The sequence below is a fragment of the Myotis myotis genome, unplaced genomic scaffold (assembly GCF_014108235.1).
Source record: "Myotis myotis isolate mMyoMyo1 unplaced genomic scaffold, mMyoMyo1.p scaffold_m19_p_3, whole genome shotgun sequence".
NCBI lineage: Eukaryota > Metazoa > Chordata > Mammalia > Chiroptera > Vespertilionidae > Myotis > Myotis myotis.
In genome coordinates this window covers 100,320,414-100,345,881 of record NW_023416335.1, presented here as the reverse complement: position 1 = coordinate 100,345,881, position 25,468 = coordinate 100,320,414, and the positions used below count along the sequence as shown (strand labels likewise).

At 45.0% G+C, this 25,468-nt stretch overlaps 1 protein-coding gene across 1 annotated transcript; it reads right to left on the bottom strand.

Moving 5' to 3' along the window:
* Window positions 1-25,468, bottom strand: PTPN18 (protein tyrosine phosphatase non-receptor type 18). The gene is given in 12 exon segments (XM_036298933.1): window positions 1-260; window positions 486-560; window positions 846-1,105; window positions 21,971-22,174; window positions 22,259-22,345; window positions 22,421-22,504; window positions 23,102-23,147; window positions 23,150-23,222; window positions 23,436-23,519; window positions 23,746-23,874; window positions 24,963-25,064; window positions 25,457-25,468. Coding segments are annotated over 12 exon segments (1,224 nt in total). The 3' UTR covers window positions 1-192.

Genomic DNA, 25,468 nt, shown 5'->3' with positions numbered 1-25,468 from the left:
CATTATCTCCCAGCTACCACCTCAAGCCTTGAATGCTATAGTTACTGGGACAAAACCCCCACTTTTCCCACTCTGAGAAATTTTATTTTGATCCAGGCCCAGTGTTTCCATTCCCAACACTTCACAAAGCAGAGCACAACCTTCAGCAGTCCAGGCACCCATGTGGGGTAGCAGGCAGGCTGGGCGCAGCATTCACACCCGGGTCCACTCCGCAGGAGGGTCCCGGGGCCCTTTAGGCCTCCCAATGCGCAGGTTGAAACCTGGGAAAGGAAGGGCACCATGTGTCTCAGGGAGAAGTTAAGATGTGGAGAGGTAAGCAACTTAGGTACAGCCATCTTCAAGCCTTCAGACTCTCCTGGTTCACTGCAGCCCCATCCACAGAACTCCGAGGCCCAGAGCCCCATGCCGCCATCCTTAAAACACCAAACTTCTGGAATTCAGCCAAAGCTGCAGAGTCCCAGAAACTTGGGCTTTGTCTGACTTACCTAGACCACTGGTCTGAGATCCACCAGCCACGTCCTCGTATGTGCCAGGCCCAGCAGGGCTCGGGTCAGCAGGAACTGCAGGCAGGAAACCAGTCTTCACGCATGGGCTCCCGTAGAGGGTGGGGGTGGGAATGAGGGAGAAGGGAGGAGGGGGCAGGTCCCAGACCTCTGCTCAAACAAGGTGACTTCCGGAGAAGCGCACCCAGTGCAGGCCCTGTGGTTTGGCCTGGGACACTTCCGGTCGTGACCAGCAGCCAGGCGGTGGCCAGATCTGCCTGGGGCAGAGGGTCCAGCTGTGGGGGTCCCCAGGAGGAGATGGGGCCGGCCCTCCCCAACCCCTCCCCCGGCCTGTCAACTCACCACCGCCCAGTTGTGCCCCCTCCTCTGTGGGTGCCTGCGGCCAGCGGGTGCCTGGCGTCACATGGCTGTAGAGCGGTGCCCCCTCCGTGCTGCATGCCCCAGACCCTGACCCGGGGCCAGAAGTAGCCCTGCGCTTCTGCACCACCGCATATGTATCAGCCATGGCGAAGGCTGTGGGGCACTGAGATACTCCTGCCTGAGGGGAGTTCGGGAGGAAGTGAAACAGCTCGCCTGGGGGAGGGAGGGTTTGGGAGGGAGGCCTGGTGCACAAACCGCAGGCTTCCTTCCCGCCTCAGGCAGTCAGGCAGCCCACAGTTGTGGGGAGAGGAGCGGAGGAGGGAGGGGTCTCTGGGTAACGGGCTTTCCTTTCCTGTCCCCATTGCCACTGGCAAGGTCAGTGGATGGAGAGGAGGCCAGTTTGGCAGGTGAGTGGCACAAAGTATTAGTATTGAGGGGTGGTTTTTTCTGTGTGAGATCGCTGAGAAAGAAGATGCCAACTAAGAAGGGCTCCTGGTGGCTCAAACTTAAAAAACAAAGTGCTTAGAAGGCATTTCTACACAGAGGTCTCTTACTGCAAACTGCACTTCAGGAAGAAGCCTGCACTGAACTGTGTTCCTGCTATCTGAGCAAGCCCTTATAAGGGAGTTCCTGGAATCCTATTTCAACCAATAGGACTGAGGCTTTTCCCATCCAATCAGAGTTGTGGCACCTACAATCAACCAGAGCAGCTCTGTTCTGACCCATCAGAACTGTGCCTTTTGGACCAAACTGTGAGGATTTGAAGTCCTAATTTGCATGACAACAGACTAATTAGGGACCAGAGGTGGAGACTTCTGTCCATATAGCCAGCTCCCCTCTGGCTCTGAAAGGAATCTTTCCCTTTCCACTGGAACTCAAGACTGCATCTCCCCCTCCCTAGTCTGGAGCTGACTGCTGCAGAGGGGCTGGCCCTAGGCCTGCCTGGCCCTAAGGCTGCCTCACAGTGGTGCTATTCTCATAGCTGTGCTATATCACACTTTAGCTGTTCTGCACGAAAAAACGTTTCCTTTTTCACCACACCCTTAATTGGGGATTCCTGTTGGAGATGAATTGGTGCCAGACAATTGACATGTGTAACTGTTTATCTAATAAAAGAATGAGGAAGAGGCATCTAAAGAAAAGGGGACCTTGCCAGTGTTGATCAGTGGTTAGAGTGTTGGCCCATGCACTGAAGGGTCATGGGTTTGATTCCTGATCAAGGGCACATACTTGTTTTGCAGGTTTGGCCTCCACTGAAACTTAATTTTTGGACTGGAACCCAGATTCTTTGTCTGCCAGAGTCGAAGAATGATTCCACAGACAGAGGGCAGTATAGCAAAGGTGGAAATTTATTGAAGAACAAGTACAGACTCACACAAGGGGAGAGGGAAAGAGTCCATTCTGTTCTTCGACTCCAGTGGACAAAGAATCCAGGTTCCAGTCCAAAAATTCTGTTTCAAATGGTGCGTTGGCCAGGAATTTCTCAGTAAGTCAGTCAACCCTCTTCATGTTGAATGGTGAGTAGCCAGAGAGTCTGTCCCTCTGCCTTTTCTGTCTCTTGTATAACTTTGGAGACTGACGGATGCCTGCCAGCACTTAAACTTGGCTGTCATCTTTAAAGCGGGCATTTCTCTCTTTCCTTCACTGCTCCTTTCATCTGCCTTTTTCTTCTGCTTTCTACCTCAGTCAGTTCAAATAGTATCCAGCCAAAACCACTGCATCCGCAGTCCAGATCCCACTAAGCTTAACTCCTCAGTCTCCATTTGTGCAGGCCTTTATAGTAAGGGTACTGGGGGAAAAACTTCTAGGTGAGAGTTAAGAAATGGGGGACCAGCTGTTTCCCCACTCCTGGCATACGAGTGTGACTCTAGATCTTTCCATCAGGCATAATAGGAATTAATCACAGCCCTTAGCCACTTCTGCCACCACCCAGTAGAAGTTTTAGCCTTTTAGAGAATTCAGCATTACAGCCAGGCACAGCTGTTAAGTTAGCCTCTCACCTTTATTGTGATTCTGTAAAATGGTTGCACACTCTCAGGAGTGTTCTTAAAAGTCTCATTTTCACCATGTTTTTATTTCCCAGTCCCTCATTTGAAATTTGGATAGGTGAGCCATTTCTCACAAATTAGGGATGCTTCTGGGACTCTCTATACCCATGTAGAGGGAAAGGCTAGTTCAAGGGTTCACACCCCACCTGATTTTGGTTGGCCTCTTGGCCTGAGCCCAATCTCTTCGTGGATGCTATAGAATAGGCCCAAGACGGTTTTTCTTTAGAAAATGGTGAAAATGACACAAGGGGAGTATATGCGAGGCAACCAGGCAAGCCACATGGTCAAAATAGTCCATTGGAAAAATATTGAGGTTCTGGGAGGATCAGTTCCCCAAACCAGGGGCAAGGGACATTGCTTTTTTTTTTTTTTTAATTAAATCTTTATTGTTCAGATTATTACAGTTGTTCCTCTTCTTTCCCCCCATAGCTCGCCTCCACCTGGTTCCCACCCCACCCTCTGCCCTTACCACCCCCCCCCCCACTGTCCTCATCCATAGGTGTACGATTTTTGTCCAGTCTCTTCCCGCACCCCCCACACCCTTTCCCCCCCACCCTGAGAATTGACAGTCCACTCCCTTTCTATGCCCCTGATTCTATTATAATCACCAGTTTATTCTGTTCATCAGATTATTTATTCACCTGATTTTTAGATTTACTTGTTGATAAATGTGTATTTGTTGTTCATAATTTGTATCTTTACCTTTTTCTTCTTCTTCCTCTTCTTAAAGGATACCTTTCAGCATTTCATATAATACTAGTTTGGTGGTGATGAACTCCTTTAGCTTTTTTTTTTTTATCTGTGAAGCTCTTTATCTGACCTTCAATTCTGAATGATAGCTTTGCTGAGTAAAGTAATCTTGGTTGTAGGTTCTTGCTATTCATCACTTTGAATATTTCTTGCCACTGCCTTCGGGCCTGCATAGTTTCTATTGAGAAATCAGCTGACAGTCCTATGGGTACTCCCTTGTAGGTAACTGTTTTTCTCTTGCTGCTTTTAAGATTCTCTCTTTGTCTTTTGCCCTTGGCATTTTAATTATGATGTGTCTTGGTGTGGTCCTCTTTGGATTCCTTTTGTTTGGGGTTCTCTGTGCTTCCTGGACTTGTAAGTCCATTTCTTTCACCAGGTAGGGGAAGTTTTCTGTCATTATTTCTTCAAATAGGTTTTAAATGTCGTGCTTTCTCTCTTTTTCTGGCACCCCCACAATTCGGATGTTGGTACGCTTGAAGTTGTCCCAGAGACTCCTTACACTATCTTCATATTTTTGGATTCTTTTTTCTTTTTGTTTTTCCGGTTCGATGTTTTTTGCTTCTTTGTATTTCAAACCTTTGACTTGATTCTTGGGATCCTCTAGTCTGCTGTTGGATCTCTGTATAATATTCTTTATTTCAGTCAGTGTATGCTTAATTTCTAGTTGGTCCTTTTTCATATCCTCGAGGATCTCACTAGATTTATCGAGGGTCTCCCTAAATTTATCAGCGGTTTCTAGAAAATTCTTGAAAAACCTTATAACCGTGGTTTTGAACTCTATATCCAGTAGTTTGCTTTCCTCCATTTCCGTCATTTGTGACCCTTTTTTTGTCTCCTCATTTTGGCTGCTTCCCTGTGTTGATAGAGTGGCTTTCTGTGCTAGGTGTCCTATAGGGCCCAGTGGCTCAACCTCCCCAATTACCTGAGGTGGACACTCTTGGTGCACCCCTTTGTGGGCTATGTGCACAGTCTTATTGTACTTAAGCCTTGATTGTTTTAGGTATCACTGGGAGGAATTGACCTCCAGGACAATTGGCTGTGAGAATCAGCTGTGTCTACTGTGGGAGAACTTCTGTGCTAGAGACACCCTTCTGGGGCAAGACTTGCTTCAGTGGGGCTTTGGTGCTGAGTCTGCCTCCTGAGTGTGTCCCTTATGGATCTGAGGAGTTGTAATTGGATGGTCCCACTCTGACCACTGGGTACACTGGCTCTTGGATCTCTAAGGAGGTGCTAATTTAGCCTCTTCCTGAGGCTACCCAGCAGGAGCTATGGAGAGATCTTCAGATTCCTCTTCTTTGTTTGGGGTTTGGAGGTGCCCAGATGAGGCCCAGCTGTGAAGCAATGCAAGCTGCTATGGGGCCTTGGGCCTTCTTTTGGATGTTCTGGGTCTCTCTGACCCAGCTGCAGTTTGTGAGGTAATTTTAGATTACAAAGGGCCAGGTCATTCATATGCAAAAGCCTCTGAGCACAGCTCGCGTTGGGTGGGGTCTCAGGGAATCAACAGGGCAAACAACTATGGCTGATCCTCAGTTATGCCCTAAGAGGCCCCGGGTCTCAGTGTTCCTCAGTATTCGCTGTAAGCACCTCTGAGAGAAAGCTGCCCTCAAGTTCCAACCGATGCCAGACAGTCCAGTTTCTCCCCGTATGAGTCTGGGTCCCCAGAGACCCGCCCGGAACTGGAGTTCTGGGCCAGGAGCTTGTGTCTCCCTCCTGATTGAAAAAGATAACCGTGTCCTCAGTTGCCAGCCCTTTCTGTGTGCGCCTCTGTACCTCTGCACTTTACTTCTGCACCTCCTCTGAGTCTCAGTGTGCTTTTCTCTTACCTTCTAGTTGTAGAATTTCCACTCAGACAGCCTTCCTGTGGTTCTGGATGGTGTCCTTTTTGTCTTTTAGTTGTATTTTTGAAGTGGTTGTGCGAGGCAGCAATTTCCGGTGTTTACCTATGCTGCCATCTTGGTTTCCTTCGAGACATTGCTTTTTAACGGAGTGCTTTGTCGAGTGTCAGTGGATTGTGCGAACTTGTAAATATTGTGTATAAGAATGTTTCTATTGATGGTTGAATCAATGTTTAAAGGTAGGGCACGTCCCACCTTGCTGGGGCCCAGCTGTTTGTGGATAGTCTGAACATGTGGCAGGGTTTGAATCTTGAGAGTCTCTTTGTCTGTGATGTACCTTGGTTACTGATTGCTTTGCTAGCTTAGTTTGCTCTTCACTGTCTTTGTGAACATAGAAAGCCCTCTGTCTGTGCTCTGTGTAGGCTCTGTGTTACTCAGAACCAAAGGTTATTTTATTGGGTTAAGATTTTAAAATTCTAAGGCTAATTTCAAAGTGTAAAATTTGTGAAGGTTACATATATGTTAACCCAGGGAAGTTTAAACAAACACCATTAGCTGAAGTTGTAGCCTACCCATGGTTGACAAACCATTGTCTTCCCCGCCTGGAGCGAAGTGGGAGAAGGAAAAAAAAAAAGAAAAAAAAAAGAGCAGTTTTACTCAGACAAGCGGCTTTTGGTTCTAAAAGTGGCAGAATAAGAGACAGCACTGGCAAAACCTGTGCAGGTGCTTAGAAAAGAGGCAGGGCCCCGCCCAGCATCATGTCCATTAAACATCCAGTAGGCAGCATAGGTATTGGGGACCATGTGGTCCGTGCCTGCCTATGATGCCTGTGCTGGAGACACCCTTATCCACTGGCCTAAGGGTGAACTGAGGCTGGCCTAAGCTGAACTGAGGCTGGCTAAAGAGCAGCCGCTTCTGTTCCCCTTGGGGGCACGGCAGCAAGGGAATGGGCAGAAGGTAATCATGTCCTCCCAGCATTTTCTCTACAATTCAAAGTATACTGTGGAATTATTAAAATATAACAATTTATTAGCCAGATTGAAAAGAATTAAGTCAGTGGTCTGGACCACTGAACAATTTATTAATTGTTAATTCAACAATTGTTAATTCAACAATTAATTGAGTGGTCTGGACCAAATCTTTAATGTTAAAGCCAGTTTAAATTTTAATAATCTTTAAATTGGGTATATTTGACAGCTTTTCCAAGTGTAATATTTCAAGAATTTAATGAGACAGCTTTGTGACATCCCAAGGGCCCTGAGGTGATGCAAAGATTTATTCTCTCTCCCTATAAAGAAATATTTTTGAACTAAATTAAACCAATACAATATACTTGAAATTACGTGAGGAAACTTGGTCAAATAAAAATTAATAGCAATGTTCTATTTAAATACATATACGTTGAATGTCATAAAGGTTTCAGTCTACTTCAGAAAAGAACTTACACAGATTTAAAGCCAAGTTCAAAACGGAAACTTTCAGTCAGGGAAAAAGGGCAAGTGTAATAATTCTCTGCAGCTGCCAATGACACTCTGGGTATTTTATATTTCATTTACTGGGATTTATAAATTGGTTTCAATACTTAATATATGGTCGGCAATAAGCCATGTGCCACATGTTATTTTTTTATATACAAATTGTTTGTGTACTAGAAGGTTGTTGTCTCAGGATATTATAAAGTAAAGGTTTTATCCATTGCATTTTAAACAAATATATAACCATGCCACTTTTAAATTTTGTCATTGGACAGCCATTGCCTTACTTTGGTGCATTTAAGTCTTTAGAAAAACCCATGGAAAGGACTCTAACTTACTCTAAATTGCAGGCTTCTAAGCAGGTCAGATCTTTAAATAAGGATTTGTAAAACTTCACAGAATTATTAGATATATAGAAGGTAGTAACCCCTTTCTAACATACCTGAGTAAAATATACAGATGAACACAAAATATTCAGGGATAAATTTAAGTTTAAAAAGGGGGAAATAAAAATCTTTTCCACCAATATTCACCATTAATAAAAACTAAGAACGTGTGCCTTTTACCTAAACTGTTCCCTGCAAAGGCAACTAGCATGTCCCTCTCCCAGGTGTTTTTCAGGGGAGCAACCAAGTTGGTTGCCCTGTTTAAAAGGAGATAAAAATCTTTAAGATGGCATTTTTTTTAAAAAATATATTTTATTGATTTTTTTACAGAGAGGAAGGGAGAGAGATAGAGAGTTAGAAACATCGATGAGAGAGGAACATCGATCAGCTGCCTCCTGCACATCTCCTACTGGGGATGTGCCCGCAACCCAGGTACATGCCCTTGACCGGAATCGAACCTGGGACCTTTCAGTCCGCAAGCCGACGCTCTATCCACTGAGCCAAACCGGTTTCGGCTAAGATGGCATTTTTAAGGTTTGGAAATAAAACAACAGAAATTAAGGGTCAATAAAAACTAAAAATCAAGCCAATAAACAGGGAGTTTAAAATATAAAATCAGGCCAGAAAGAGATTCCATCCTTTCCCCAAAAATCAGACAGAGGATAAATCCTTTAATACTGAGGGCATACAAGGGGCAGGGATCAGAGCTGTTTATACTTTCCTGGATACTGGCAGAACCAGGGTTCCGGATACTGTGTAAACTCTCTTAAGTCCTCATCCTAGAGTAGACCCCTTGGAAATTCAGTTTAGCAGGTACTTCAACCTATCCAGTTCAGTGGGTACTTCAAAACATTATGGTCAGTTCAGGCCCTTTTTAATCACAGAGCAAGACATGGTTTATACACACTTCCCCCAGGAGACAAGGGAGGAACCCATGACCTCTGCGTAAGCTTGGGTAGTTGGGGTGCAGTGGTAAAGTATGGTTATTCCACCTGACTGTGACCGTACGCAGTAAGGGCCACTCACTCCAGATTTACGTGTGAGGTCTTAACTCCAAAATACACCCTTGGCCAGGAGAGGAGGCATCTCACTGGCAAAGGTACCCTTGGTTGGAAGGGGGATGTGCCCCTAACCCCATAAAAGAGGCGTACACAGTGGATGCAGGATGTCCTTTGTGGGTACAAGGATGCTGGTCATCCTTGTATAATTTCTTTTCTTTTCTTTCTTCTTTCAGATGGGAAGCATGTTATCTACTTTACCTAAAAGACAGCCCTTAGGATACATCCTCAAAGTTGGGATAATATTGACCCACCTAATCTCTCTCTGCCCTCAGGTTTGGCCTCAAGTGCCAACTAGAAAATAGTGAAAACTAGCCCCAGAAGGAAGTTTTAATCTTTTCAGTAGGAAAAATGGGAAGTAGTTGGAAGTCCCATATATCCAGGCTTTCTTTATTCTAGGGGCCAAGTCAAAGGCAGGTGGGAAACTATAAATTTAATCCTTTGCTCCTGGCAATAACAACCCAAGTCCACTGAGAGAGAGGGCGGAGACTGCACCCCCACCCAGGGCTGAGCCAACCTTAGCTTACCCCAAGACAGAAGAAGGATATGGCCATAGTTTAGCCTAGATCCCCTTCTTACCCGGGACATGAGACAAATTAAAAGTGATCTAGGAAAGTTCTCAGAAGACCCTGGCAAATATATTGAGGTCTTCCAAAACCTCATTCAAGTATTTGATCTCTCATATAGAGACCAAATGTATATCATGCTCATATTACACCTGACCCTCTCTGCCACTGAAAAGCAAAATATACTAGAAAATAAAGCATTGCCAGTTCTGTATTATAAAAGGCCTCAAATGTAATAAAACAAAGCCTGTTAACTACTCTAAATTAACCACTATTAGTCAAGGAGATAACAAAAACCCCTCAACCTTTTTTGGAAGGCTCGAGAAGGCTTTTGGTTAAGTGTACCAACATTACCCCAGATTCAGAATTGGGACAGCTAATTTTAAAGGACAAATTTATCACTCAGGCTATCCCAGACATCAGGAGGTTGCAAGAATTGGCTATTGGTCCCAAAAGTACTTTAAAAAAATCTCCTGAAAGTTACCACTTCTGAGTTCTATAAGAGACCAGAATAAGGAAAAAGGAGAAACAGGGGAAGCCAGGCCAGAACCAAGGTTCCTTGTGCCACGCTTTGGCAAGGCAAGAGCCCCCAGTCAGAGCCTAGATACGAATGGCCAGTCCCAGTCACCTGCTACAACTGTAGACAGATTGGACTTATGGGCCGGAATTGTCCCAACGGACATGGTGAACTCCTAAAGCCCTATTCTACCTGTCAAGGAAACCACTGGAAGTTGGACTGCCCCTGGAGACTGAGGTCCCTTGGGACAGGGCTGCTGACCAGCTTGCCCAACAGGACTGATGGGGCTTGGGGGTCTCTCAATCTGGCTCCTCAGAGGACTACCTACTCATCCAAGGAGCCCCAAGTAAGCCTGACAGATTTTTATTCACAGAAAAGCCCTCGATTGGGCAGGGCAAAGTCTGTGCCATGAATAACACTCTCTACTGCAAGCAGCTTAGCTAAAAGGAAGGCCTCATAGCCTCTTGCCCCAGAAGTCTGGGCACCAATCTATATATATATAAAAGCCTAAGTGACCATTACGACTGGATGACTGGCCAGTAGCTATGACACGCACTGACCACCAGGGGGAAGACGCTGAATGCAGGAGCTATCCCCTGGTGGTCAATGTGCTCCCACAGCCAACCTCCTGTGGCCAGCCAACTTCCCACAGCCCCTCCCCCTAGCTGGCCTGCAGCCTCCCCCCCCCCCCCCCAGACCTACCCCCATTTGCTCTGACTGGATGGGCTGGCTGGCCAACCTCCCGTGGTCCCTTCCCCGGGCCTGCCCGCCCCAATCGGCTCTGATGGGGTGGCCACTCCCGCCGGCCGGCCGCCTGGATCGGGGCCAACTGGGGTGGGCCAGCCAGCCAACCTTCCACGGGCCTGCCCCAATCGGCCCCAAGCCCCGATAGGTGTGAGAGACAGCCCTGATTGGTCCAGATCACCAGCCAGGCCAAGGGACCCACCCATGCATGAATTCATGCACCAGGCTTCTAGTTAAAGATATATATAATGCCATCCCTATTAGCTAGCTCCCCTTCTCAGACCTTGGTTTATACTGTTTTTTATTACTCATCTTTAACCATTGCCTGTTTAACCTTTGGTATGTTTCATATCCTCCCATTTAGAAGCCCTAAAGCGACAAATGGTCCTCCACAGGGAACAGCAAATGGAGGCCATTACATCCATCTTCCGTGAACCCTTAGACCACCCACTTCTGATGGGGTTCTGACTGCCACCCCAAGCTATGACCCCATTACCAGCAGGAAACAGCCAGAAAGATGTGGCATCTCCTGTCCCCAACGGCATTTGGGGTTTCCTAATCGGAGGGGGGATTGAAACGAATTTTATAGGAATATAGGCAGGTTTAGGGAATTTTTAGAATTGGGGTCCATGGAAAAACACAGGAATACAGATTGGGAGAAGGTACATTTCCATAACACAAGGAAGTCAGCTGCAGGTACATTTCCATAAGACAAGGGAGCAGGAACAAATACATTTCCATAAGGCATGGGAACTGGAAATAGCCCCAAAGGTCTATATTTACAAAATAAAGGAGGAAAAAAGCCCAGAGAGAATAGGAGGACAATGAGAGGAGGACCTCACATGTCTCATGTGATGTTTGACATTTCAGCTCAGGAGTTACTATAGTAACCAATTCAAAAGGGAATATTGACCAATCAGAGGGATATCAGGGCATAGGACCTGCAGCCTTTATAATCCATGGAAACAAGAAGTCGGTGGGACTCTTTCCACCTCACCACGTGGGAGTCCATTCTGTGGGACTCTTTCCCTCTCCCCACATGGGAGTATGTACTTGTTCTTCAATAAATCTCCACCTTTGCTATACTATTCTCTGTCGTGGATTCATTTTTCAACTCCAGCGGACAAAGAATCCGGCTTCCAGTCCAAAAATTCCGTTTCACCACCCTGGTTGGGGTGTGTTCGGGAGGCAACTAATCAATGTGTTTCTCTCACGTTGATGTTTCTCTCTCTAGCCCCCCATCCCCACCCCTCCCTTCCTTCAAATCTCTAAAAATCAATGAAAAAAATATCCTGGGGTGAGGATTAAGAAAAAATAAATAAGATAAATAAAGAGGAGGAAAGGATAGCTTCAAAATGGACAGCAGTCTTAAGGACAAGGGTGTGTAATTTCTGCTGCAAAGGAGAGTCAATTTCATGTCTGTAGAACTGGACAGGAGGCCCAGCAAGTGGGCTGCATCAAGAAATATGTGCTCCAAAGGCAACAAAACCTTGGACATATGCCGAAGCAATTTCTTCACTGATACTGCTCCTAGGGCACTGGAAACTAAAGAGAAAATAAACAAGGGGGCTACATCAAAATAAAAAGCTTCTGGGTGGGTCCCTGTGGCTGAGGGGGCTGTGCGCACAGACTTAGAAATGGCGGAGGTATAGATGGACGTGTCCTGTGCCTTGTCCCGGAGCTGTTAGGGTGAGCAGCTAAAGCGGGTAACATACAGCCCGAATAAGCAGAGGATATTCAGCTGAGAGGCAGTTTGCAGCTGGGAACGGCAGAGGAATCCTGAGAAAGCAGATTGAAAGTTGGAGACTGCGGCTGAAATCTCCCCCGAATCGCCAGCTCAGCCGCGGAGACCATGCCATCTTGAGTAGCTGTTTTTTGGAAACGTATACTGTAGTCCCAAAGACCCAGCATCCAGAGATCAGCTGCAAACCCGGAGACACCGGATCTGGGACAGCGCGACTACGTGGAGTCCTGATTCTCACGGAAAGGTCAGGTCTCGCCTGAAGCTATACGTGAAGCCTCCCCTAACCAGTCAGAAGAGCCACCACAGCTGTGAACAGCACCCACCAGAGGAGCTGCTGCCAACTGAGGAGCAGCTGCTACCGCAACCGCCCGAGGAGCAACCACAGCCCGAGAAGCCACTGCTACCCAGGGAGCAGCCCCTGAAAGACTCAACATCTAGATATGTCAGCGAGATCAAACATGGGTAGACAAAGAAACACCCAAAGGAAAGAAAAGGAGGACTCACCAGAAAAGCAGCTAAGTGATACAGAGGCATTCAAAATGACAGAAAAAGAATTCAGAATAACGGTCCTAGAGTGCATAAACCAAATGGAGGAAAAAATCAACAACTTATGCAAGAAGCAAGAAGAAACAGATGAAAAACTCAATAACTTATGTAAGAATCAAGAAGAAATGAAGAGCGATACAGCTGCAATAAAAAACACCACTGAAAGTATCAACAGTAGACTAGGAGAAGTGGAGGACCAAATTAGTGAATGAGAAGACAAGGAAGCAAAACACACCCAAAATGTACTGCAATTGGAGAAAAAAGTTAAAAGACAGGAGGAGAACCTAAGGGAGCTTTGGAACAACATGAAAAGAAACAACATACGAATAATAGGGGTGCCAGAACAACAGAAAGATGAACAAGGATTAGAAAACCTATTTGAAGAAATAATATCAGAAAACTTCCCTGAGGGGGCGAAGAAAAAAGGCACACAAGCCCAGAGAGTCCCAAACCAGGTGAACCCGAAGAGACCCACACCAAGACACATGATAATTACCATGGCAAATGTTCAGGACAAAGAGAGAATCTTACAGGCTGCAAGAGAGAGATGGAAAGTTACATACAAGGGATCTCCCATTAGATTAACAAATGATTTCTCAACAGAAACACACCAGGATAGAAAAGAACGGACAGAAATTTACAAAGTGATGCAAAGCAAAGGTCTGAATCCAAGAATACTGTATCCAGCAAGGCTATCATTCAAAATTGAAGGGGAAATAAGAAGCTTCACAGACAAAAAAAAGGCTAAGGGAGTTTATCAACACCAAGCCAGCAATGCAAGGAATGCTAAAGGGACTGGTGTAAAAAGAAGAAATAAAAAGCTCAGAAAGAAAACAGCCGCACAAAAAAAGAAATGGCTACAAACAAGTACCTTTCAATAATAACTTTAAACGTAAATGGACTAAATGCTCTAACCGAAAGACACAGAGTGGCTGAATGGATAAAAAAATATTTGCTGTCTACAAGAGACCCACCTCATTAGAAGGGACTCACACAGACTGAAAGTGAAGGGATGGAAAAATATCTTTCAGGCAAATGGAAAGGAAAAGAAAGCTGGGGTAGCAATACTTATATTGGACAAAATAGACCTCAAAGTGAAGGCCATAACAAGAGATAAGGAAGGCCACTTCATAATACTAAAGGGGTCAATACAACAAGAAGATATAACCCTGATAAACATATATGCACCCAAGGCAGGAGCACCCAAATACATAAAAAAAACTCCTGGAAGATATCAAAGGAGAGATCGACAACAATACAATCTCAGTAGGGGACTTTAATACACCACTGACAACACTGGAAAAATCCTCTAGACCAGGGGTGGGCAAACTTTTTGACTCGAGGGCCACATGGGTTCTTAAACTGAACCGGAGGGCCAGAACAAAAGCATGGATGGAGTGTTTGTGTGAACTAATATAAATTCAAAGTAAACATCATTACATAAAAGGGTATGGTCTTTTTTTTTTTTTTTTAGTTTTATTCATTTCAAACGGGCCAGATCCAGCCCGTGGGCCATAGTTTGCCCATGGCTGCTCTAGACAAACAATCAGCAAAGAAACAGCAATCCTAAATGACTCACTAGATCAGATGGACTTAATAGACATCTTCAGAACACTTCACCCCAAAACCACGGAATATACACTCTTCACAAGTGCTCATGGGACATCTTCAAAAATAGACCACATATTGGGTCACAAACAAAGTCTCCCCAAATTCAAGAAGATTGAAATCATACCAAGCATCTTCTCAGACCACAAAGGCATAATATTAGAAATAAACTACAATAAAAACAACCCAAAATACTCAAACACTTGGAAGCCGAATACCATGTTATTACATATTGATTGGGTTACCAATGAGATCAAAGAAATTAAAAACATCCTGGAAACTAATGACAATGAAAATACAACAATCCAAAACCTATGGGACACAATGAAAGCAGTCCTGAGAGGGAAGTTTATAGCTCTACAGGCCTATCTCAAAAAACAAAAAATGGTAGTAAATCATCTAACTCTACAACTCAAAGAATTAGAAAGAGAACAACAAGAAAACCCCAGAGTGAGCAGAAGGAAGGACATAATGGAAATTAGAGCAGAAATAAATGACATAGAGACCAAAAAAACAATACAGAAAATAAATGAAAACAAGAGCTGGTTCTTTGAAAGGATAAACAAGATTGACAAACCTCTAGCCAGGCTCACCAAGAAACAAAGAGAGAGGACCCAAATAAACGAAATAAGAAATGATAGAGGCGAAATAACAACAGACCCCACAGAAATACAAATGATTGTTAATAAATACTATGGACAACTCTACTCCAACAAACTAGACAACCTGGAGGAAATGGACAAATTCCTAGAAAAATACAACATTCCAAAACTCAATCAGAAAGAATTTAAAATCTCAATAGGCCAATAACTATGGAAGAAATTGAAGCAGTCATCAAAAAGCTTCCAGCAAACAAAAGCCCAGGACCCGATGGCTTCACAGGGGAGTTTTACCAAACATTCAAGGAAGAACTAAAACCTATCCTCCTCAGACTACTACAAAAAATCCAAGAGGAAGGAACACTTCCAAGCTCATTCGATGAAGCCAGCATCACCCTAATACCAAAACCAGGTAAAGACAACACAATGAAAGAGAATTACAGGCCAATATCCCTCATGAACATAGATGCCAAAATCCTCAACAAAATCTTAGAAAATAGGATCCAGCAGTACATCAGAAAGATCATACACCAAGACCAAGTAGGATTTATCCCAGGGGTGCAAGGATGGTACAATATCTGCAAATCAATAAACGTGATACATCACATAAACAAATTGAAAGAAAAAAACCACATGGTCATATCAATTGATGCAGAAAAAGCATTTGACAAAATTCAACACCCATTTTTGATAAAAACTCAAAGCAAGGTGGGAGTAAAAGGATCATACCTCAACATAATAAAAGCCATATATGACAGGCTCACAGCCAACATCATACTCAATGGACAAAAACTAACACCATTTCCCCTAAGAACAGGAACAAGACAGGGATGCCCCCTCTCTCCACTTCTGTTCAACATAATACTGGGAGTATTAGCCACTGCAATTAGACAAGAAGAAGAAATAAAAGGCATCCAAATTGGAAAAGAAGAAGTAAAACCGTCCTTATTTGCAGACGACATGATATTATGCATACAAAACCCTAAAAGACTCGATCAAAAAACTACTAGACTTAATACATGCATGAATTTGGCAATATAGCAGGATACAAAATTAACCCTAAGAAATGTATGGCATTTCTATACACCAATAGTGAACTTTCAGAAAGAGAGACTAAAAAGACAATCCCATTTACCCTCGCACCAAAAAAATTAAGCTACCTAGGAATAAACTTAACTAAAGAGGTAAAAAACCTCTACTCAGAAAACTACAGGATGTTGAAAAAAGAGATAGAGGAAGACATAAACAGATGGAAGAACATACCGTGTTCATGGATTGGTAGAATCAACATCATTAAAATGTCCATACTACCGAAAGCAATCTATAAATTCAACGCATTTCCCATTAAAATACCAAAGGCATATTTCACAGATCTAGAATGAACTCTCCAAAAATTCATCTGGAATAAAAAAAGTCCCCGAATAGCAGCGACGATCTTGAGAAAGAACAAAGTAGGTGGGATCTCAATACCAGATGTCATGCTGTATTATAAAGCCACTGTTCTCAAAACTGCCTGGTACTGGCACAAGAACAGACATGGAGATCAATGGAATAGAATGGAGAGCCCAGAAATCGGCCCAAACCAATATGCTCAATTAATATTTGACAAAGGAGGCAAAAACATACAATGGAGTCAAGATAGTCTCTTCAATAAATGGTGTTGGGAAAATTGGACAGATACATGCAAGAAAATGAAACTAGACCACCAACTTACACCATACACAAAAATAAACTCAAAATGGATAAAGGACTTAAATGTACGACAGGAAACCATAAATATTCTAGAAGAATCAAAGGCAACAAAATCTCAGACATATGCCAAAGCAATTTCTTTACTGATACATCTCCTAGGGCACTTGAAACTAAAGAGGAAATAAACACATGGGACTACATTAAAATAAAAAGCTTCTGCACAGCAAAAGAAACCATCAACAAAACAACAAGAAAGCCTACTTCATGGGAAAACATATATGCCAATGTCATATCGGATAAGGGCATAATCTCCAAAATTTATAGGGAACTCATACAACTTAACAAAAGGAAGATAAACAATCCAATCAAAAAATGGGCAAAGGACCTAAATAGACACCTTTCAAAAGAGGACTTTCAGAAAGCCAAGAGACATGAAAACATGCTCAAAGTCACTAATCATCCGAGAGATGCAAATCAAAACAACAATGAGGTACCATCTCACACCTGTCAGAATGGCTATCATCAACAAATCAACAAACGACAAGTGCTGGAGAGGATGTGGAGAAAAAGGAACACTCGTGCACTGTTGGTGGGAATGCAGACTGGTGCAGCCACTATGGAAGACAGTATGGAGCTTCCTCAAAAAACTAGAAATGGAACTCCCATTTGACCCAGTGATCCCACTTCTAGGAATATATCCCAAGAAACCAGAAATACCAATCAGAAAGGATATATGCACCCCTATGTTCATAGCAGCACAATTCACCATAGCTAAGATCTGGAAACAGCCTAAGTGCCCATCAGTAGATGAATGGATTAGAAAACTGTGGTCCATCTACATGATGCAATACCATGCTGCTGTAAAAAAGAAGGAACTCTTACCATTTGCAACAGCATGGATGGAACTGGAGAGCATTATGCTAAGTGAAATAAGCCAGTCAATGAAGGAAAAATACCACATGATCTCACTCATTCATGAGTACTAAAGACCATTATAAACTTATGAGCAATATTAGATACAGAGGCAGAGCTGCCTCAAACAGACAGTCAAACTGCAGCAGGAAGGCCGGGCAGGGTAGGGGGGGAAAAGCGGGGGGTAAGAGATCAAGTGAAGGACTTATATGCATGCATATAAGCATAACCAATGGACATAAGACACTGGGTGTAGGGGAGGCCAGGGGATTGTCAAGAGTGGGGGAAAAAGGAGACATATGTAGTATTTTAAGCAATAAATCAAACAAACAAAAAAATATGAAAAAAATAAATAAACTCTTCCTCTTTCAAAATAAAAATAAAAATAAAATAAAATAAAATAAAATAAATAAAATAAAATGCTTCTGGAAAAAACTAAGATGGCGGCATAGGTAAACACCTGGAAATTGCTGCCTCCCACAACAACTTCAAAAATACAACGAAAAGACAAAACGGACATCATCCAGAACTACAGGGAGGTTGGCTGAGTGTAAATTCTACAACTAGAAGAAAAGAGAAAAGCACACTGAGACTCAGAGGAGCTGCGGAAGTAAAGTGCAAAGGTACGGAGGCTCCAGCGCATGGGGAAAGGGGCTGGTACCTGAGGACGCGGCTGTCTTTTTGAATCAGGAGGGAGTCACAAGCTCCTGACTGCTCTGAACTCCGGTTCCAGGAAGTCTCTGGGGACCCAGGACTCATACGGGGAGAAACTGGACTTTCTGGCATCAGGCAGAACTCTGAACTTGAGTGCGGCTTTCCCTCAGAGGTGCTTGCAGCAATTAAATTACCGGGACACTGAGGCTCGGGGCCCCTTAGGGCAGGGCTGAGGATCTGCCATAGCTGCTTGCTCCGCCCTTTGATTCCCTGAGACCCCGCCCCACCCAGGCTGCGGCAGAGGCTTTTGCGTATGAAGGCCGTGGCCCTTTGAAACCTGAAAATTACCTAACAAATTGCAGCTGGGTCAGACAGACCCAGAACTTCCAAGGAAGGCCCAAGGCCCCACAGCAGCTTGCATTGCTTCACAGCTGGGCCTCATCAGGGCACCTCCAAACTCCAAAAAAGGAAGGGGAATCTGCAGTTCTCTTCATAGCTCCTGCTGGGTAACCTCAGACAGAGGCTAAATTAGCACCTCCTTAGATCCAATAGCCAGTGTACCCAGTGGTCAGAGGGGGACCATCCCGATTACAACTCCTCAGATCCCTAAGGGACACACTCAGGGCGCAGACTCAGTGAGCACCAAAGACCCACTGAAGCAAGTCTTGCCCCAGAAGGGTGTCTTCAGCACAGAAGTGCTCCCACTGCAGACACAGCTGATTCTCACTGCCAATTGACCTGGAGGTCAATTCCTCCCAGTGATCCTACAACAATCAAGGCATAACTACAAGAAGACTGTGCATAAAGCCCACAAGGGGGTGCACCAAGAGTGTACACCTCACGTAACTGGGGAGGCTGAGCCACTGGGCCCTACAGGACACCTAGCACAAAAAGCCACTCTACCAACACAGGGAAGCATAAAAAATGCGGAGACAAAGAAACAGATCACAAATGACAGAAATGGAGGAAAGCAAACGACTGGATATAGACTTCAAAACCACGTTTATAAGGTTTATCAAGAATTTTCTGGAAACCGCCAATAAATTTAGTGAGACCGTGGAGGATATGAAAAAAGACCAACTAGAAATTAAGCATACACTGACTGAAATAAAGAATAATAAACAGAGATCCAACAGCAGACAAGAGGATCCCAAGAATCAAGTCAAAGATTTGAAATACGAAGAAACAAAAAATACCTAACCAAAAAAGAAAAAAGAAAAAAGATTCCAAAAATATGATGATAGTGTAAGGAGCCTCTGGGACAACTTCAAGCGTACCAACATCAGAATTATAGGGGTACCAGAAGAAGCAAGAGGGCAAGATATTGAAAACCTATTTGAAGAAATCATGACAGAAAACTTCCCCTCCCTAGTCAAAGAAATAGACTTACAAGTCCAGGAAGCACAGAGAACCTCAAACAAAAGGAACCCAAAGAGGACCACACCAAGACACATCATAATTAAAGTGCCAAGAGCAAAAGACAAAGAGAGAATCTTAAAAGCAACAAGAGAAAGAAACTCAGTTACCTACAAGGGAATACCCTTACGACTGTCAGCTGATTTCTCAACAGAAACCATGCAGGCCAGAAGAGAGTGGCAAGAAATATTTAAAGTGATGAATACCAAGAACCTACAACCAAGATTACTTTATCCAGCAAAGCTATCATTCAGAATAGAAGGTCAGATAAAGAGCTTCACAGATAAGAAAAAGCTAAAGGAGTTCATCACCACCAAACCAGCATTATATGAAATGCTGAAAGGTATTCTTTAAGAAGAGGAAGTAGAAAAAGGAACTCTTACCATTTGCCACAGCATGGATAGAACTGGAGAGCATTATGCTAAGTGAAATAAGCCAGTCAGAGAAGGATAAATACCACATGATCTCACTCATTTGTGGAATATAATGAACAACATAAACTGATGAACAAGGACTGATCCAGAGACAGAGAGACATTGATTGGACTGTCGTGCCTTGGAGGGAAGGTAGGGGAGGGTGGGGGTAAGGGAGAAAGATCAACCAAAGGACTTATATGCAAGCATATAGGCCTAACCAATGGACACGTACAACGGGGGGGGGGGGGGGGGGGGGGCACGGGGGGGTATAGGGGGCAACGTGGGGATAAGGACACATATGTAATATCTTAATGAATAAAAAATATATTTAAAAAATAAAATAAAATAAAAAATAAAAAGCTCTGCACAGCAAAAGAAACCATCAACAAAACAAGAAGAAATCCTACTACATGGGAGAACATATTTGCCAATGTTATCACCGATAAGGGTTTAATCTCCAACATTTATAGGGAACTCATACAACTTAACAAAAGGAAGATAAACAACCCAATCAAAAAATGGGCAAAGGCCCTAACCGGTTTGGCTCAGCAGATAGAGCATCGGCCTGCGGACTCAAAGGTCCCAGGTTCGATTCCGGTCAAGGGCATGTACCTTGGTTGCGGGCACATACCCAGTAGGGGGCGTGCAAGAGGCAGCTGATCGATGTTTCTCTCTCATCGATGTTTCTAACTCTCTATACCTCTCCCCTCCTCTCTGTAAAAAAATCAATAAAATATATTTTTTTAAAAAATGGGCAAAGGACTTTAAAATAGACACTTTCAAAAGAGGACATTCAGAAAGCCAAGAGACATATGAAAACTTGCTCAAAGTCACTAATCATCCGAGAGATGCAAATCAAAACAACAATGAGGTACCATCTCACACCTGTCAGAATGGCTATCATCAACAAATCAACAAACAACAAGTGCTGGAGAGGATGTGGAGAAAAAGGAACACTTGTGCACTGCTGGTGGGAATGCAGACTGGTGCAGCCAATATGGAAGTCAGTATGGAGTTTCCTCAAAAAGTTAAAAATGGAAGTCCCATTTGACCCAGTGATCCCACTTTTAGGAATATATCCCAAGAAACCAGAAACACCAAAGAGAAAAGATATATGCATTCCTATGTTCATAGCAGCACAATTTACCATAGCGAAGATCTGGAAACAGCCTACGTGCTCATCAGCAGATGAATGGATTAAAAAACTGTGGTATATCTACACAATGGAATACTATGCTGCTGTAAAAAAGAAGGAATTCTTACCATTTGCAACAGCATGGATGGAACTGGAGAGCATTATGCTAAGTGAAATAAGCCAGTCAATGAAAGAAAAATACATTATCTCACTCATTTATGGATAATAAAGACCATTATAAACTTATGAACAAAAATAGATACAGAGGCAGAGCCGCCTCGAACAGACTGTCAAACTACAGCGGGAAGGCTGGGGAGGGTTGGGGGGCAGGAGGGGGGGTAAGAGATCAATCGAAGGATTTGTATGCATGCATATAAGCATAACCAATGGACATAAGGCACTGGGGTGGTAGGGGAGACCCGGGGAATGCCAAGGGGGGCGGAGGGGTAGGAGACATATGTAATACCCTTTTTAATACTTAAAGAAATAAAACAAAATTAAAAAAAGAAAGAAATATGTGCTGATTAATGACTGAGGAAGCTGGAAAGGGCTAACATGGGACCACTGGGCAAGCCTTTGAGGCATGGGCAATGGGCTCTCTGGGATTAAGGAGTCATATTGGCATGGATTCCCAGAGATCAATTCAAAGAAAGGATGAATCAATTTAGCGAACTGAACAGCAAGAAAGAGTCTGGTGTTTCAAGGATGAGGAAAGGGTTAGTCTCCCAGCATGAGAAATTAGAAAAGGAAGAATGAGGGACTGGAGCTAGGTACATGAGGAAAACACCAGGTAGGCCAGGCAGGCATGGCAGGAAGAGCCAGAAAACTCTGGAGGAAGATGGCATCATCAAAGAGTGGGCCACAATTCTGGGGAAAGACAGGAGGGAAGGACCTGAGGCTTCAAGAAAACTGGCCAGGCTCCTGATGGAATCACTGTGGGCTCTGTGGGGTAAGCTGAAGAGGAGATAGTCTGGAAGGGAGCAAGTAGGAGGACAAAGGTAGACATCATAGTGAGTTAGTCCCTGCTCCTAAAAGGAGACCAGAAGCTGGATGTGTGATGGTGGTGGTCATGCACCTGTGCTCTGGATCTTGGTCTGATGGTGTTGGTGGATTGAAAGGGCGCCTTGGTACTGCCTGGAGGTTCTGGGAATGGGGACTCAAGTTTTGGAGTTCTGAGAAGACCATCTGAACCACAGCATGGTACAGGAAACTGTATTACTCCTGACAGGGGAAGAAGTCATTGAGAAGGGAAGATGAGAAGGAGGGATGCATCCTTGAAAGGAGAAGCCTGAGCTTGTACCTGCGCTCTGCCTGCACAACTGCAGGCTGCTGCTACCACTTTGGGAGGACCAGGTCTGAGAGGCTGAAGTTAGGTGGGAGCCTCGGGGCCAGAGAGATGAGACACAAGAGCAAGCAGGCCCTCAGAGGCAGGAGACTGCACTGCACAGGCATACACGTATGCCCTCATTGTACCTGGGTCAGGAGCAACTGTTTCACATAATCCATAGTACAAAGGACACCTGTTTATCCACATCCCATGCTAAAACGCGAGAATCAGAGCCCAGTTAAGGCATGCCCACAATCCCTTTTAAGTGGGCATTTGGGATTGGGGGCCTTTTGATTTTCAGAACCCCCAGATTTTAGTTTAAAAGAAGAAAACTTTTGCCCGGCTGGCGGGCTCATTGGCTGAGTGTCGACCTCTAAATCAGGAGATCATGGTTCAATTCCTGGTCAGGGCACATGTCCAGGTTGCAGAGAATCACTGATCGGCTGCCTCCTGCCTGCCCCACACTCAATCCCCAGTGTGGGGCAGGCAGGAGGCAGCCGATCAGTGATTCTCTCTCATCATTAATGTTTCTATCGCTCTCTCCCTCTCCCTTCCTCTCTGAAATAAAAAATATATTTTAAAAAATAAGACAACTCTTTAATTGCTTACATCTATTGAGCATCAACTCCTGAGTTTACTCCCCAGTAGGCAGTTGACCTTCAATAAATGCTAACAATTTCAGTTGATACAATATGAACAAGTGTGGTCTCAGGTTACTCAAAAATAGGCATTCAAACTGCAAGACTCTCTCCAAGCCTCCTTTCCCCATTCCCAGTCCCCTCTGTCCCACCAGACCCCAATTTCCTTAACCTTCAGTGGACACAGAGGGGGCTGGGGCCAGATCCCTGGAGGTAACAAGATCCTCCACCATGGCGAAAATACAGTCAGGATAGCTGTGGAGCCCTCTGTTTGGCCAGAACACATACTGCAGCTGTTATACACATGAGATATTTAAAACACAGAAAAGTGGTGCAAAGAATTTAAAAAAGAAAGCATTTATTGGGCACCTACTACATGTCAGAGCCAGTTCTAAACACCTTCCATTTAAATCCAACAGATAATAACTGAAGAGATGGGTATTGCTGTTAATGCCCACTTTACAGATGAGAAAACAGACAGGAAACAGCTCTCTCCATGTGGGAGCCTCTTCCTCCCCTTTTAGTACCTTCTGGAAGGTGATCTGGAGGGTCCTGAGCATGATATCTGCATTCAGCCACATCTCTCTCATCTGAGGATGTGGGCAGGTGGGAAGAAGGAGGAGAACAAAGATCATGAGTGCCAAAAGACACATTTACAGAAAATAAAGCATTTTTGATTAAAAATCAAATACATGTTTTTCATGATCATCTAAACAAGAGGTGTAACAGGAGAGGGAGGTAATTTGGGTTAGACTGGGGACAGAGAAGGGAACAGGGCAAAAGGAGGGCCACACTTGACCCACCCCCAAAGCCGACCTTAACCCCAAACTCCTAATTCAGGAACCAGAAGTTTAGCAAGGTGTGAGGCAGGGGTCCCTGTGTGGCAATGTAGTCCGGACTTCCATCTGTGCCTTGGTAAAGGCCAAGTTCACTACCCAGATTATGCTGTCACCCCACAAAGTCTACCCCTTCCCTGAATCCCAGGCTTGCATACTCAACACAGCAAGGGGAATTCTGTTGGGCAGGGGCTCTAAACCCATAGACCTGATAAAGCCCATGCTTCCCCACCCCTTCCTCAGGCTCCTGCGATTACATCCCCCAGCTTGGTATCCATGCTGTGGGGAACCAATATAGGATTGAGCCTCGGACTGACCTGCTGGCAAAGTCACAAACAAGTCCCAGCTTAGAGGGCTCAGTCCTCTTAGCTTAATTAGGCTTGACCTTATAACACTCCCTGGATCTTATCTGCGAGGCTAATGGGCTGAGGAAAGTGCAGGAAGTGTAACTATGGGCAAAACAGGTGAAACTCACAAGAACTGTGTAACTATGGCGACCATTGCCTTGTTTACCTCTGACTATAAAAGATTGGTACAGCCTGAGCACCGGTGGAAGTCCTTCCTCTTGAGTTGGACTTACCCGCCTGGCCCCCCAATATTCCCAAATTATCTTGTCTTTTCTTTCATTTGTGTGCGGCTCCTCTTCCAGATCCTGAACCCTGAACTACGCGGGACATGGTGGGAAACATTTACAACACATGCCAGTTCCACACTGGGGACAGCAGAATATTCTCTCTCTCTTCCCCTTCCTGCTATTATTCCACCCCTTCCTTGAAAGCTTCTCCCTGGTGACTGGACAATCTCTGTTCTTGGGGGCTGGAACCATGAGAAAGCAGCTCAGCATTCCTAGAGTGTCCTGTTGAAGATAACTTTTTAACTGTACTAGAGGACCAGTGCACGAAATTTGTGCACAGGTGCAGTCCCTAGGCCTGCCCAGTGATCAAAGTGTGAGTGTCTGGCATGGAAGAGCAGGTCCCAGCTGACCTCTGGGCCCTGAGCAGCACCCGGGCCTCTGCACGCACCCCTCCGCCTGAGTCACAGCACCCAAGTCCCCATGCGGAGATGTGGTGAGTGCGGCTGGACACCACGGGCCCGGGCACAGCATGGGCCTCTGGACCATCCAGCCATGCCACACGGAAGCCAGATGGGCAGCGCGCTGTCTCCCGGCCGGCCTCGCAGACCAGCTTCTGCACGTACCCATGGGGAGCCCGACCAGCCCCCTGCAGTCCTGGCAGCTACAGCCTGGCTCTTCACAGGCGACCGGTACCGGGGTACGGGGGCTTCCCCAGTGCATGAGCCCTGTGTCCCAGGGGAGGGTAGCAGGGGGAGTGAGAGCAAGCTTGGCGGACACCCCACATTCTCACCGCACTTCCGTCTCAGGGACTCACACCCCCAGGTAGTCTGGCGAGAGGTTGCAGCCCTCCACCTGGGCACCGCGGGAGGTTGGTCGCTGCCACCCACCCCCAGTTCTCCATCACAACCTGGGGCCTGGGGCCAATCAGGCAATCAGTGCCTTCCAGCCACTGGTTGGTATCTGTGGGATGATCAGTCGGAGCAGGGCCCCCCACCCGGCTCTCTCCGAGCTTGGGAGCCAGGCAGTGGCCCCACCCCCTGCCACTAATGCAGGTAGCCATCTGCGGGGTGATCGGGAGCCTGCTCGCACCTGCCTTGGTCTGGTGCTGCCCACTCACCTGCTCTACCAT